The sequence below is a fragment of the Pholcus phalangioides genome, unplaced genomic scaffold (assembly GCF_987345545.1).
Source record: "Pholcus phalangioides strain wild (caught in Gottingen) unplaced genomic scaffold, Ppha-v1.0 ptg000041l_1, whole genome shotgun sequence".
In the NCBI taxonomy this organism is placed as follows: domain Eukaryota; kingdom Metazoa; phylum Arthropoda; class Arachnida; order Araneae; family Pholcidae; genus Pholcus; species Pholcus phalangioides.
Genome location: NW_028301627.1, coordinates 1,076,578 through 1,092,284, shown reverse-complemented (window position 1 = coordinate 1,092,284; position 15,707 = coordinate 1,076,578). Strand labels below are relative to the sequence as shown.

At 46.2% G+C, this 15,707-nt stretch overlaps 1 protein-coding gene across 2 annotated transcripts in view; it reads right to left on the bottom strand.

Moving 5' to 3' along the window:
* The window catches only part of LOC149065026 (reversion-inducing cysteine-rich protein with Kazal motifs-like), a 62,871-nt gene that overhangs the window by 21,974 nt on the left and 25,190 nt on the right, over positions 1 to 15,707 (bottom strand). The window contains exons 3-5 of one of the 2 annotated variants that reach the window (XM_089254480.1): positions 15,224 to 15,307; positions 2,462 to 2,498; positions 1,940 to 2,022 (exon numbers count right to left, since the gene is read on the bottom strand). In XM_089254480.1, coding sequence (XP_089110606.1) covers positions 1,940 to 2,022; positions 2,462 to 2,498; positions 15,224 to 15,307 — 204 coding nt within the window. The remainder of the gene's footprint in view (positions 1 to 1,939; positions 2,023 to 2,461; positions 2,499 to 15,223; positions 15,308 to 15,707) is intronic. The other variant, XM_089254481.1, reaches the window with a different exon arrangement.

The following is a 15,707-nucleotide window of genomic DNA, read 5'->3' as shown; positions in this document are numbered from 1 at the left end:
ATTTGTGACATCCAAAGCACGTGGACTTACCGCCACCAACGGAAATTTGGTGATCGAGTCTAGACGTGTCCGGAAAATTCACCGACAACAATTCGCCACCATGAAATTCACCGCCAGGAAAATTCCCCGACCAGCAATTCATCAACTAAAAATTCACCGACAACAGTTCGACGCAAAGTTTACCGAGTCCGTGAGCGTGTGAGCGAGCGAAGTAGTGAGTGAGTGAGCTACTGAGTCCTGAGCGAGTGAGTGAGCGGGTGAGTGGGTGATTGATCGAGTGAGCTACTGAGTCCTGAGCGAGTGAGTGAGCGGGTGAGTGAGGAAATGGGCGAGTGGGTGATTGATCGAGTGAGCTACCGAGTCCGTGAGCGAGTGAGCTACTGAGTCCGTGAGCGAGTGAGCTACTGAGTCCGTGTGCGAGTGAGCTATCGAGTCCATGAGCGAGTGAGCTATCGAGTCCGTGATTGATCGAGTGAGCTACTGAGTCCTGAGCGAGTGAGTAAGCGGGTGAGTGAGGAAATGGGCGAGCGGGTGATTGATCGAGTGAGCTACTGAGTCCTGAGCGAGTGAGTGAGCGGGTGAGTGAGGAAATGGACGAGTGGGTGATTGATTGAGTGAGCTACTGAGTCCGTGAGCGAGTGAGCTACTGAGTCCGTGAGCGAGTGAGCTACTGAGTCCTGAGCGAGTGAGTGAGCGGGTGAGTGGGTGATTGATCGAGTGAGCTACTGAGTCCTGAGCGAGTGAGTGAGCGGGTGAGTGAGGAAATGGGCGAGTGGGTGATTGATCGAGTGAGCTACTGAGTCCGTGAGCGAGTGAGCTACTGAGTCCGTGTGCGAGTGAGCTATCGAGTCCATGAGCGAGTGAGCTATCGAGTCCGTGATTGATCGAGTGAGCTACTGAGTCCTGAGCGAGTGAGTAAGCGGGTGAGTGAGGAAATGGGCGAGCGGGTGATTGATCGAGTGAGCTACTGAGTCCTGAGCGAGTGAGTAAGCGGGTGAGTGAGGAAATGGGCGAGCGGGTGATTGATCGAGTGAGCTACTGAGTCCTGAGCGAGTGAGTGAGCGGGTGAGTGAGGAAATGGGCGAGTGGGTGATTGATCGAGTGAGCTACTGAGTCCTGAGCGAGTGAGTGAGCGGGTGAGTGAGGAAATGGACGAGTGGGTGATTGATTGAGTGAGCTACTGAGTCCGTGAGCGAGTGAGCTATCGAGTCCATGAGCGAGTGAGCTATCGAGTCCGTGATTGATCGAGTGAGCTACTGAGTCCTGAGCGAGTGAGTAAGCGGGTGAGTGAGGAAATGGGCGAGTGGGTGATTGATCGAGTGAGCTACTGAGTCCGTGAGCGAGTGAGCTATCGAGTCCGTGAGCGAGTGAGCTATCGAGTCCGTGAGCGAGTGAGCTATCGAGTCCGTGAGCGAGCTCACTCACTCTTGCTCACTTACCCACTCGTCCACTCGCTCACGGACTCGGTAGCTTTATGACGAACTGTTGTCGGTGAATTGCATGGCGGTGAATTTTCTGTAAACCGTGCCAAGGAGGCTACAATATCAATTCAGACTTCGATTCTCAGACCACGATTCATCATAATTATTTCGTTGATTTATTCTCCCGTAGTCGGACTTGCTATTCTGTTATGCAAATTTATATTCATGTATATGCTCTTGTACTCATTTAATAAAATTCCGGATGCACCCATCTTTCGGGAACGCTTCGATATCTCCTTGAGATGGGAAGCGGGGTGTGCCCGGTCCTTCAATGTTCAAGCCTTTGGCGTATTTCTAGTGGCGGTGGTAGGCAACTCATTCTCGTCGACATTTTAACTGAGGGATTCTTAAAGAACGTCAGCAGTTGGGAAAATGACCTCCCTCCGGTAAAAAGCAGTACTGAATGAAAAACAAAAAAAATCATGTTTTATGTAGAAGTAGAAAATTTTTTGAATTACTTGCAGGCAAACGAGGGCGCACGTCTGTGAGAGCGGCAGCGAGCAACATGGCCGTCCGAAGAAGCCCTTGTACTTGTCGACATCTACAAATGATGATAACAGTTATTATATATTCATGATGTTATATATTCATAACATATCTCTGTGTAGAAAAAAAGCCCATTATTCTCATCAATTACTGAGGAGGAGGTCGCCAAAGTTGGCATTCAACCCTCCCACTGTCAACTTCGTCAATTATGATTTGGCAACATTTTTTTTTTTATGTTTTTTGGTTTCACTATTTTGCTTTAGAAATATTTACTCGATTTCCCTTGTTTTCAATTTAATAATAATAATAATAATGAGAAATTTTCAACGCAGTTGCTGTCCTTGGCTGCCAATATTTGGCGTGTTTAGTAATAGAATTATTCGATAGATGGCAGGGTTGGGTTCTATTTCTTGGTGAGATGGTAGATCAAGCTTAAATTCAAAATAAGAATTTATTATGTAATATTTATAATGCATTCAGAGATGTTTACTCACCTTCCAACGTGGCGTTCAGACAAGACCAGAATTGAGTCTAGAAAAAAAAAATCGCCAAATATTAAGCCAAGTCTGGTTATGACAATACATTGATATTTGCTCGTGAATTCACTTTAAGCTCTATTGAAGAGGGGTGTGTGTGTGTGTGTTTGTTCGCGTGGGCAAGGCCGTCTAAAGGGCCTCCTGGGCACCCGGGAAAGTGATTTTTTAAGGCTGCCTACTTGGTTAGAAATGTCTGCCTACTAATTTATATGCTCACTATCGGAAATTAAATCACAGAGGATCTCATTTTCTTGAGCACCCCCTCCACCCGCGCTTGTCGCTCCTGAGTGGGGGGGGGTGCATGTGTTAAGACTGCACTGCCCGTGGGGATGGCCGGCAGGGCTCTAGGTAACTCGGCCAGGAACGATTCTATTTACTGGATAATTTCATTTTTTGACTGTAAATTTGCAGTTTATTGTAGAGGATCACGGGAAATAATTAAGTTAGGTGTCCACCAAAGCCAAAGGGGCTCCAGAATGAGGGGGGAAGCGGTGTAGTCGAAACCAAAGGGTGTGCCACGGGTGCTCAAGCACCCATTCAATTTCGCAGCACGAAACCCGAGAAAATTCGCCAGAATTAAGTTAATTAGCTTTCACTGAATCTCGGATATAAACGAAACGAGCCAAGTTTTGGCCACCATTGGCGGTAAACCCCGGAAGAAAGTCGTCTGGTAAACGAATATTTATGTCCTTCCTTTTACCGGAACTCTGGTGCGGTCATTAGATCTCGCGACATCAATTACGGTAATTACCGTAATCATCATCTCAATTGCGTAATTGGACATTATGCTGGAATGGTCATTCATGGCTATTATTGCCTGTTTCGACGGCTAATTGGGGGGTTATTACATCGCCAATTATGTTATGACAAGAGCGGTGGAATCACTCAAGTGGTTTATCTCATCCTTTTCATCATTTACTGAGATGTTGTTGTAACAAGAAGTAACCAGGGTTTCTTTTTTCAATGGGTACCTCTCACGGCATCACATGATACCCATGACCGGTAGGCATGGCCCTCACGTGGGATCTTTGGTGGGCCCCAGGCCAGATTTCTCACGGGCCCTTCTATAGTGAATTTATAGCATGAAGAAACAAAAAGAGATGGTAATTGTCCCTTGCCCTGCCAGCACCACCCTTTTGGGGGGGGGGGCATGCTAGTAGGTTTGGTCACACATGCTTGACCCATGACCCGCTGGTCAAACGAGGCCCTCGGAGTCATCTGATGTGACCCGCGATGCCAAAGCTAATTTTGTAAAAATTGAACCAAGTGGTACATTTCCGTGTCGCTTAGGTGACCCGCGGTGCAGTTTTACATCATTTAAGTGGCCCCTGACGTATTCCCAGATCAATTGAGTGACCCGGCAGTGCCGTTTTAACGTGTGGGCCCACCCGGGGGTCTCAAGAGAAGAAGGGCCTCACAAAAATGGAAACTAATTGAAATTTTCTAGAATATTTTTCCAGGAAGGGCCTCAGAAAAATCCATTGGCCCGGCGTTCATAACGCTCTTAAGACGGCCCTGGGACCCGGAGCAAAATTCGTGAACACTTATAGTGGCCCGTAGCACATTTTTAGATCACTTAGTGTCCCACGGCACATTTGCAGATAACTTAATTGAAACGCAGCGTAATTACAGATCAACGCACCACAGTTCCAGAGCGCTTAAGCGACCCGTGGCATATTTACAGATTACTTAAGTGGCCCTCGGCACATTTTAAGATCACTTGAATGATCCGTGACAAATTTATAGATCATTTAGTGACGTGCGGCAAAGTTTCAGATCACCAAAGCGGCCCGCGGGACATTTACACATTACTTAAGTGACCCGTGGACCATTCACAGTTGGAAATGTGTTTTTTTTTTTTTTTTTTTTTTTTTTTTTTTTTTTTTTTTTTTTTTTTTTTTTTCGCAGCACATGTGTGGGGACGACGGAGGAAGTGACGACGGAGTGAAGACGTGTCCCTCGCTGCTCTCGTGAAGAAAGGAAGGAAAATTTTCCTTTGAGTTGAAATGCCGTTCTGTTCGATTTTTGGAAATATTTTTTGGAACTTCATCGGGTCCCCCACGGAATAATACATGGTAAACTATCAGTGTACAGCGTTCGTCATCTCAACAACGCTCTCAAAACTGTTTGTGTTATATAATGTGTGTGTGTGTGTGTGCTTTTAGACGCTCGAAAATGTGTTTGTGAACGAACAGTGTTTTGCTTATAACGACGCTTCAACCAACAGAGGGATTTTTCTCTTTTTATTTCAATAAACAGACGGAACACGGTAAGCTTGCTCAACTTTATAGCCGCTTAACTTTGCGAATTTATACATTTGATCCATTCGATCTCCATTTCTCTCTCGTACATCGAGCAAAATTGCCGCCGCCGCCGGAAAATTATTGATATTGGTAAACCTCGGATCACATCTCCCTACGGACAGAATATCAAGGTGTTTGGTATCGCTGTGACCGTTATAAGGTGAATAAAGGCAATATACTGTTAAAAGTGAATTTTTCGCGAGTAATTTCAATTTAAAAAAAAAAAAAAAAAAAAAAATTCAACTCTGCGCCATTTTCGTGTGTACTTCCTGTCCGGTCTATTGATAAAGAAAGAATCACACATTCCCCTTCCCCGAGGACAATACGGTGGGGAAGAAGAGCAATACAATAGGAGAGGGAGAGAGAACCTGACTGGCGGACAATAAAGCCCACACGCATCGTATTACGACTTGGCCCAAAGCCTGCTTGATAAACAACTCACCCTTTTGCCATATATCCTCAATTCCTCAGGACAGTCTCTTTTCTTCCGGGACACAACAATCGTCTTGAGTTCGCTTCCAAAGCAGAGATTTGTTAACGAATGGTCTCTCTCTCAACACATGTACGAATGTTTTCTTCTTTTCAACAACACTTCATTCATAGTGTACGGGCTATCACGGTTACGTGTCTTTCCATATTCCTCACACCGTCCCGTTTTTCGTCCCGTATCCCTTCTTCACAGTACCTACGTGAAAATAAGAATAACGGTCGCCTGTGTTTTTGAAGTGGGAGCCATAGCGTATCAATAATACGTCTTTAATACGCTTTGGTGGGAACTTTCCCACTGTCTTCATAGATTTTCGAGTTTTCAACACGCCTCGAGCAGTATAGTAGCAACTCCATCCGCGAACTGATTCTGAGACATCTGACGAGTCTCCCTGTACACAACAGTGCACAATCTACGAGTTGTCGAATACTAGATAACGACAATACCACCACAATCTTCTGTGGGACATAAACTGTCATTTATCTCTTCGGACAAACAAACACGACTCTCATCTAGCGATGGACCAAGCAACTTCCTCTCCGTCTGGAGCAGAAAAGAAGACACCCCCTCCTCGCACCCGTACGAAGCCTTCAACAGTCATACGATCGGCAAATACGATCGGCGATCCCAGGACCTCCACCGCAACGCGAGAAATTGTGCTTCCCCCATCTCATAAAACATATTCGCGTGGTGCAAAAATAGCACTATTGGCTAGCCAGCGCAATAAGAACCCTAGTGTTACGCAACCAATTACCGCAAGACACTGGGTAATGATCAGTCCAAAACCCGGGAACACCAAAGACCCGGACACCAGCAGAAACAACAGTGCTACCGAAACCGGATGTAGCACCAAACATGCGCCAGAAAGAGATGAGCCGGAACTACAAAGAAGCACAGAGAAGACCACCCCACCTGACTCCCCAGAAACTGAGTATCTCGACAACGCCACTATCTTCAAGCATATTTGGAATACCTTGGTGTCTCCTACGCAACGGAAAGGTGACAACAAGCCTATCAAGAGACTTAACAAACTGAAAACGCAAGACCTCAACCTACTAAAGCTCCTCATTCGAACCCTTAAAATCAGAGCAGACCGAGCAGAAAGACAGAGCAAAGGAGAACCCGCAGATCGCATCATCCCTACCGAAGAAATAAAAAGTCGCAAAGAACAATGCAACAAAGAGACGCAAACGGAGAGCAGAGAACAGGAACAAACAATCAATACACAACCATTAGCCATGGAACAAACCAACAGCGGGGAACCCCCAAGTGTGGAAACAAGCCTCACGAAAGAAGAAGATTCCCAAGCAGTAGCACAAATCATCGAGGACCTGCTGCAGAAATGCTGCCGCATTCCTGATCGTGATACAACCGCTGAAGAAAACGATAACCCAAACGGAGAGAAGATCTCCAGGTTCTTCGGCGGAGGAATTGAAGACGATTTCGAGCTATCAGGAGAAGCAGGACTCGAGGATGTTCTAGACCTCTTCAATGAGCAGCCCGAAAAATACTCGAAGAGTGCATACCTGGTAAAAACAGACAATGCAAAACAGGGAACAACCAGGATTACGAGACAGGGAAAGAAAGCATTGAGGGCTAAGGGTGACAGGGAACAGACGACCCCACAGCCCCCCCAGACATCTACCCCCGGAGCGCCGCAACGAAAAAGAACATCGGGCCCTGAGCGGAGAAAGAGGGACACCACACTGGAAGAGGACACAGACATCTCCGACTCAGATATTGATATACCAACAAACCGGGTCAACGGGGACGAGACTCCAAAAAATTATATAGATGCAGATGCGGAAGATCCCGCCTACATTGAGAAGATTCTAAAAGAACATGAAATTATAAAGAAAAAATACGGAGTTATAAACATAGCTGAAATGATAAGACGGGTGAGAGTCACCCTGCACTACAGCACCGGTCCGAACGAACGACGAAAATACAGCGTGCCCACCCACGAACGCCGTAGAGCGGACAAACTGTTAGATATTATCCTTCTATGGGCCGAGGCAACACTGAAAGTAGCAAGATCGACCGCTTGCCAGACCGAAACAAACGAGCAGAACGGACCATCGGCACAAAATGAAGGCACTAAAGATGACCCCAGCGACACACAGGACACTTGCCCCACTGTCGACCAAACTGACAAGACAGAGGAGGAAATTTCCACCAGCATCCCCGAAGAAGCGAACCCTCAGAGACCTGAAGTGAGAGAATCTGGAGAGGGAGAGAACGGAGAAACCACAGGACCCCAGAGGCGAATCACCAAGACAACTGCGAACAGCAATGGAAGAGGACAGGTACAACAGACCACTCGAAATAACGCCCAATACGCCCCACTCAAAATCACCATTGCATCATCGACCACAGAACGCACAGTGGAACAGATAGAGGGAACAACAGAAGAAGGTTGGAACACAGTAAATACTAGAAGAAGAAAGAATAGGACCTACTTCAATCATAACCTCCCAGTACATGATAGCAGAAGCGGCTATGAACAGGGAGGTAACAAACGTATGGGAAACCCGGACACTTGGCAACGAAGGCAACACATCGCAGGCTCTCATATACAGAGATACATGAGGCAGACTTTTCCAAGAAGGAATAATCAACAAAGATTTAAAGAGATTGACAGAGATCAAATTAAAGAACACAACCAACTTCCACACACACTCCGAAGGAGTGCGTCAATCACCCAGCACAAAACCTTCGCTCAAGCCATCTCACAAAGGTCAAGCTTCACACTCCAAACTTTCTTTTTGGAACGTATCAACACGCAGAGAACGAGACGAGACCTCATCGAACAAATGGCGTACTCAAAACTCGATAAGTACATTCTTAACACCAAAATGACCAACGACGGCATACAAATAGTGTGCTCGAGCCCAATCTTCGCCAACGCCATCAGTCGAGAGATCTCAAACAATTTCAAATTGAAATACCATCTCGCAATATCGTCCACAACACACCGCTGCTAAAACAACTACATATCTAAACGAAAGAAAAACACAAAAAATGAACCAACAGAGCACTAAACTGCTTCAATATAATTGTGACAGGAGTGAGCCAGTCACTCATCTTCTGATTAAATTTATTCAAGAACAAAAAATAGACATGGTTCTACTGCAGGAGCCCTGGGGTGTCAGAGACGACGGAACACTGAAAGGATTCCCACAAAAATGGGCACAGTGGACCTCGATCAACAAGAAAGCTGCTATCTTGATCCCAAACAACAGAATTCAAGGAACAACGTTCGCAACGTCAGAGAACAGTGTAACCATCAAGACCAGCCTCACGAATCGAGAGTACATATTTTCATCAGCTTACTCGTCCCCATACGATAAACTAAAAGACACGACAAATGAACTCCACACAGTAATAAGAAGAGCTGGCACCACACCGACCATCATCTGTGCAGATCTCAATGGACCCCACACGGTGTTTGGATACAAAAAAACTAAACCCAGGGGCTCAAAACTCCTGGATTTTATAAGATCCTCTAACCTAACGATTCTCAATGACGGAGGAATCACATACAGCCACGATGGAAAAACGGGGTCCCCTGACGTCACCCTTATAAACGAACATACCATATTGGACCGCATCTTGTGGCAAATTCACGAAGAAGCAAGCCCAGGTCTACACAAATACATAGTCATTCAGGTACACAATAGCCCCAAAACAGAATCAATAACAAAATTCTCAAACTCAAGAAGGCGGATCGAAAACTTTCTCAAAAAGCTAAAACCAAAGGTGAAGGGGCTGACACATAAATTCAACAGGGCCAATAACGAAAATGAACTCGAGCAAACAGTAGAGGAAACCTTCAAAATTCTCCAGAATATCGGGGACGAGACACTAAAGGTCTCCAGAGAGACAGAAAAAGATCACACCCCATGGTGGAGCCAAGACCTCGAGATCATGAGGAAACGATATCGGGCCAGCAAAAAACGATACAACAAAGCCAAGGACGAGGAAAAAATCAGGGCCAAGGAAACATTCCACAGAACTAGAGCAGCTTACACAAAAGCGATTAAAAAAGCCAAACGAGATCAATGGAAAAAGTTTTGCACGGAGGCATCGGATCCATATGGTGCAACATATAAAGGCACAGTAAAAAGAAAAGCAAGACCAGCCCAACTTATGATGGAGGAGGGAGAAAATCTCACGATAATGGACGCAGCAAAACGCCAACTGGAGAGGATGTTTCCTGCTTGCAACACATCCAGGGAACTCGATCTCGAACAACTTTTAAGTACCCCCAGGAACAATAAAATCAGAGAAAGGCCGATTACGAAACCAGAAATATCTAGAGTTATTAATCGTTTCAATGACAAGAAAGCACCGGGCCACGACCACATCAATAATAAACTTCTCAAATCCATTAACCGAACGTTCCCCGGATTCCTACCCGCTATGTTTAATAAATGTTTTCAATTGAGTGTATTCCCTCAGCACTTCAAGTTGGGGAAGATTTTCCTTATCCTCAAGAAAGATAAGGATCCAAGGGACATACACTCGTTCCGTGCAATACATCTTCTTCCAACTATCGGAAAAACGCTGGAGAAGATCATAACCCAACGTATCATATACCACACCGAGAAAGAGAACTGGTGGAGCGACAAACAATTTGGATTCCGCCAGGGACGCTCAACTGAGCACGCATTGCTTGAAATAAAAGAAGAAATCGGCAAACGAAAAAATGCTATGCTCGACACAGTGCTTATCTCATTAGATATCAAAGACGCGTTCAACTCGATCAAACACAGTACAATCATAGAAAAACTCAACAATATGCCAATCTCAAACCAACTCTTCAAAATCGCATGCAACACGTTGAAAGGAAGAAAAGTTGCGATACAGACGCAAGACGGACTAGCCACTCACGACCTTTCCAAGGGCTGCCCGCAAGGCTCTTGCTCCGGGCCAACACTTTGGAACGCAGTCATAGACAGCCTACTTAAAACAAAGTGGCCAAACAACACCAGAATACAAGCGTTCGCTGATGATATTGCAGTGTTGGTATCGGATCATACCAAAGAAAAGACAAGGAAAAGGGCTATGGGGGTCCTCGACACAATACATAACTGGATGGAGGCACATGGATTAGAGGTGGCAACGGAAAAATCCAAATTTTTATGGATCTCCTCCAAAAACCCCATATCGCTCCGAATGAATGGCTCACTAATAAAGAGAACCAAGGTACTTAAATACCTCGGAGTACACATTGATGGAAAGATGTCGTTTGTGGACCACATTCAGCAACAAGGAGACAAGGCCAATAGAATTCTCCCCACTCTACTCAGCTGTGCGGGCAGAAACTGGGGAATAAACAGCAGAATGCGGCGAATATTATACATCACAGTCATCCAAAGAATTCTCACATACGCGGCACCAGTCTGGGGGAAAAAACTGTCCCAACAAGCCAAAAAGAAGCTGGATTCTACGCAAAGGGGCTTCTTGCTATACATCACGAAAGCATATTCGACGACCCCGACCAACGCCCTTCAGACGATCACGGGTCTCCCCCCACTAAGTCTCTGGACAGAGTTTGAAGCCAAGATAGGACTGCTGACCAGGCTTAAAAGACCCGCCAGACCGGAGAGAAGCTGCGGGATAGTCACGCCCTCACAAATAGACCAAAAGGCTACAGGATGGTCGGCCCACCCAGCCACCAGCACCAAGCAGGGACAAATCTGTCTGAAAGAGGAGCAACCAACAACAGAGACAGAGATTTACACAGACGGGTCTAGAATGGATGAAGCCACGGCGGCAGCTCTCGTCATCATCGAAAAACAGAAAATTACACACAAATGGGCCCATAAACTAAATAACGAGACCTCGGTCTTCCAAGCAGAGATGTATGCCATTCTGGAGGCAGTCAAAAAGGCCCAAGTGATGAATCGACCAGTCAGAATAATAACGGATTCTCTCTCATCACTTCAATCGATTGCTGACCCGCTATCCAAAACGGAAGCAGCCAGAATTATCAGAGGAATTCTTATTAATAGCTCAAACATCTCGCTCTCCTGGGTGAAGGCGCACGAAGGCAACTGGGGAAACGAGGAGGCAGACACACTGGCTAAACAGGCCACCAAGAAGGAAACCGTGGATCACCACCTCCCGTTCCCCAGAGCATGGGTTAAAAACAAGTTTAAGCAAACCATGCTTCGAAAATGGCAACAACAGTGGGAAACCAACACCAAAACAGGAAGAAAGATCTATCAGATCCTTCCGAAGGTCAAGATTGGTGACAATGGCTGGTCAAGGGGAATGACCCTGTACCTTACAGAGCACGGGCCCTTTCCCGCCTACCTCAAAAGATTTCATGTTCGATCAACCGACAGCTGCAAGTGCGGGGAAAAAGGCACCCCCATGCACTACTCCACAAAATGCCCCCTCACAAAGGAGTTACATTTTGGTGCGCCTTCAGAAGAAAACATATCTTTATGGAGAGCGGAACTTCTGAAAAGGGCAGACCGCACGGAGAAAATAGGAAAACTTATACGCCTTCTTGAACATAACCAAAACGACTACATGCCTATAGAAGCTCGTCCACAAAGTAACAGAACACCCTCGATGGCCGCTTCGTCAGAGGAAGACTCAGACGAGGTGGAGGAATAAAGTGATAAAAGGACGCTCAACATCGCCAGTGAACCGCCCTCCAACACATCCGAAGATACGTTTTCAACTCTCAGCTTAGATACGAAAGCAAACGACAAGCACCGACAACATCATCTGCCCCCGAAGTGGCACAATGTCGCGAGGCAGAAGATGAACTGCACACAGGAAACGCTGCGCCCCGAGGAGCCGAATGCTCGCGAAGCAGTTCCTGACATTTTTGTAATTAATTGTTAAATATGATATTTGATGATGAAGAAATTCTGGAGAGGTAGGGCTTCGCTGGGTGGTGCGCATGTGCAACATCGGGAGCCACAGCTTGGTAAGGAGCCAGATGGCAGGATTGCATCAAATCAGGTCGGAACGAGCGGCCCACAGGGACACCACTAATGCTAGGCTGCTTGATGGGAGGGGACTGGATAGTGTCCTCATCATGGATAAAAAGAGGAAAGGGGGCTGGATGTGCCGGACCGGATGGCCTTCGAATGTATCTCGAGGGCTTCCCGGTCGGACACCTTCAGCACTCTCCAGCACGGACCAACTCTGCCGAGTAAATGGCTAATATCCCTAGCGGGACAGAGCCAGGTCCCTGCCTGGTAAGAAGAAGAAGAAGTTGGAAATGTGTACACTCCGAGGCTACGCAACTGCTGCTTGCGTTTTTTTCTCGAGTTCCCGCCCCACCCCCTCAAAATTAAGTCCCCCACAAAATGTGTGAAATTCTGTGAGGGGTGAAAACACCGTGTCACAACAAATCTGTCATAAAAAAATGCCGCAATAGGCAGCTGTCTCGTCGCCTCGTGCCTGGCACCGGCCCTGCAATCCAGTATGCTACCTGTAGGGCCGCAACTAGGCCGCAACTCTGGTGCCCCAGAAGGGGGCGCCGAACTCACCCTTTAACTGTTTCTTCTACATCACAAGGGTCCAGGGCCATCTTATAAGGGCATCATGGGGCCCCCGGGCCAAGTGATTTTTCTGAGGCCCTACCTGGAAAATTCTCGAGAAACTGAACTACTTCTCGTTTTTCTGAGTCCCTCTTCTCTTGAGGCCCGGATGGGGCCCATGCGTTAAGACGGCCCTGCAATGAATGAATGAACGCCAGGGTCTCTGCCACCGGACTTATCCCGTTGCCGAGATCTCTTCCAGCCCAGCTTCGTGGCAGAGTCTGGAACAAAGTGAGTGTGTACACCTAACAGTCTGAGTGTGTAGCTAGTGTTGTGTATGATATTTCAGTGCTGCCATCTATACTTCAAATTTTGAGTGAAGTCTAGTGATTGAATATTTGTAACGTCGTAGGCCTGTTGCTCTCTGTGGCGAGACTTTTTAACGGGGAGATCGGCTCGCATTCGCGCCTTGAAGTTGGGAACCACAGAAAACCAACTTCAGCCGACCACCACTGTGGGGTTCGACCCTCGTATCGCGAGTCCGTCACTATAACCACTCGACCACCACAGCGGCAAGACGGCCCTGCAAGGGGCGCCAAAATGCCGGCTTGCCCCGGATGACAAAGTATCTAGCTGCGGCCCTGGCTACCCGTTGGGCCGTTTCCCACTTTTGTAAAGCAGTCCATTCCGAAGGAGGGGAAAAAAAAAAAAAAACTTTTTTTACTTCTCTACTGTAAGTTTTTAGCGATTGTGGGAAATGTTATCTTCCGAACGCGAGATGGCGCCATCTCTCGACATACCAACGAAATAAAAACTATTTCCCAAGAAAACGTGTGCTTTTTTTTTTCCCACGACGACGACGACAGAAACTCGGGCAGAAACATAAAACAAAAAAAAAAACGCCAAAATGCACGCAAGCGAAACTGTCCCATCATATCCAACAAGAAAGACAAAGGACCAAATTCGTATGCGTACGCGCATATGAGCCATCTTTCTTCTTTTATATCTCGGAAAGTAGTCGTAATAACGACGACAAGAAGAAGGAAAAAGGGCAATTTTCCCATTCAGCAGACGATGAGAATCGAGGAAAGACAAAAAAAAAAAAGAATTAATACGTAAAGAAAAAGCAGACGACACACACACAAGCAACCAGTCACAGTTCGATAACCGAGGACGTTGTCGCATCATCTCTCTCTCGTATGACGCGAATAACCTTGAAAAAAAAAATCAAAATGGCGACTAGTGTAAGTCTTATAGGAGGGGGGAGGGGGGGGGGACACACACACATAAACATAATAAACCGAAGAGAGATGATGAGTGAGATGGAAACTGGCTTGCGTACGAATTATTTAATTTTCCTTTTTTGGCGACACTTTCTTCTTTTTGTTATTTTTGTTGCCATTCTTCCTCCCATTGTGTTGTCGTATGTATTCAACGTATATAATACACACACACACACAACGACAGCACTTACATACAAATAACACCACTAATATCCTGAAGAAATAATAATAATAGCAATAATAAAAGTTTTTCGTAAGCGATCTCTGGCAACGAGTCGAGAAAAAGGGGGAAAGAAAGAGGGAGGGAGGGGGAAGGGCTGTGATGTCGCCAATTACGGCAGTTATTTGCGAGAGAGAGTATTGTTTTTTACCCCCGTTTGGACAATGGTGTGAGTATATATATATATATATGTGTGTGTGTGTAGATAGGATCTGCTGAAGATATCGGTAAGATCGAGGGTGTGTGTCCCGGGGGGGGGGGGCGCGGGGAGTGCGTGCGGGGCACCTGTTGGTCAAACACGTGGAAGGGCAAAGAGCTCTTTTTTTTGCATTTGGTGTTGTTCGGAGATTTGGTTGGCGTAAATTAACCCTTTCACTGACGGTGTTCTAGTGTTCGCTTTACCCCTACAACTAAATGCTAACTTTTGGTTACAACGTCCCGTTTTTTTGGTCTCTGATTAGTACCTTCTTCGCTTTGAATGCGATAATTTCAAAGTAGATCGCAGACAAAACAAAATGGGACGCATGGTCATCGGTAATCAGTGCCAACTGGGAGGTCGAATCAACGATGTGTTTGTACGTATTTACAATCGAGGCTGGATGTTGCCGATTGCCTTTAGTTTTTGGCGACTTTTGTTTGTACTTTTATAATAACGAAATTTAATGTTCACCAAATATAAATCAAAACTGAATTTTATGGTCATCGGCGATCACTACAAATGTGCAGGTTTGTTTGAGAATCAAAAAAGTCGCCATTGGTTATCCAGAATGCGATTGTTAATGATGTAAATAGTCGATTTACCTGGCAGCTTGGCGGTGATTGGCAAAGGTTTTCTTTCTACCGTTTTCTCTTTTTCTATTTAAATATAGTGACAATCGATGACAAATCCATTGGACACAATATAGTAGGCTATACTTACCAATTGCTGCGGGCAGAATTTGGATAATGTGTTCATGTGGCGCCATCTGTCATCGGCGTTCACCGCGAGTGACACCAGAGATATCTGTCGGGGACGAAAAATTATAAAAATTAATGAGAGATGGCACAGCAAAAGCACTTTTTTTATGCATAACCTCGATCAGTAAATTGTTCGAGAATTTAGATCGGTGGAGAGCATTGTAGGCGCTCTGCTCTAGTGATCATTTACTCTAGGCTTCCTGGCCTGGGCCAGCATTTATCTGGCCAACCAAACGACGGCCGCATTCCAGGGAATTTCTGACTCATAGGACGCCCTGCAACACCTCCCCTCTTCCTTGTCCCGGCGATTATCGGAGGCTCTCTTGAAGCTCTATCTTCCCGGCGAGAATTTATATGAGGCTCATTTGCCCCGGTGGTTCATTTGAGGCTTTTATTGCACCTGACGATCATTTAACCGAGGACGTATGGCCTGGGGGCCGTCGTTT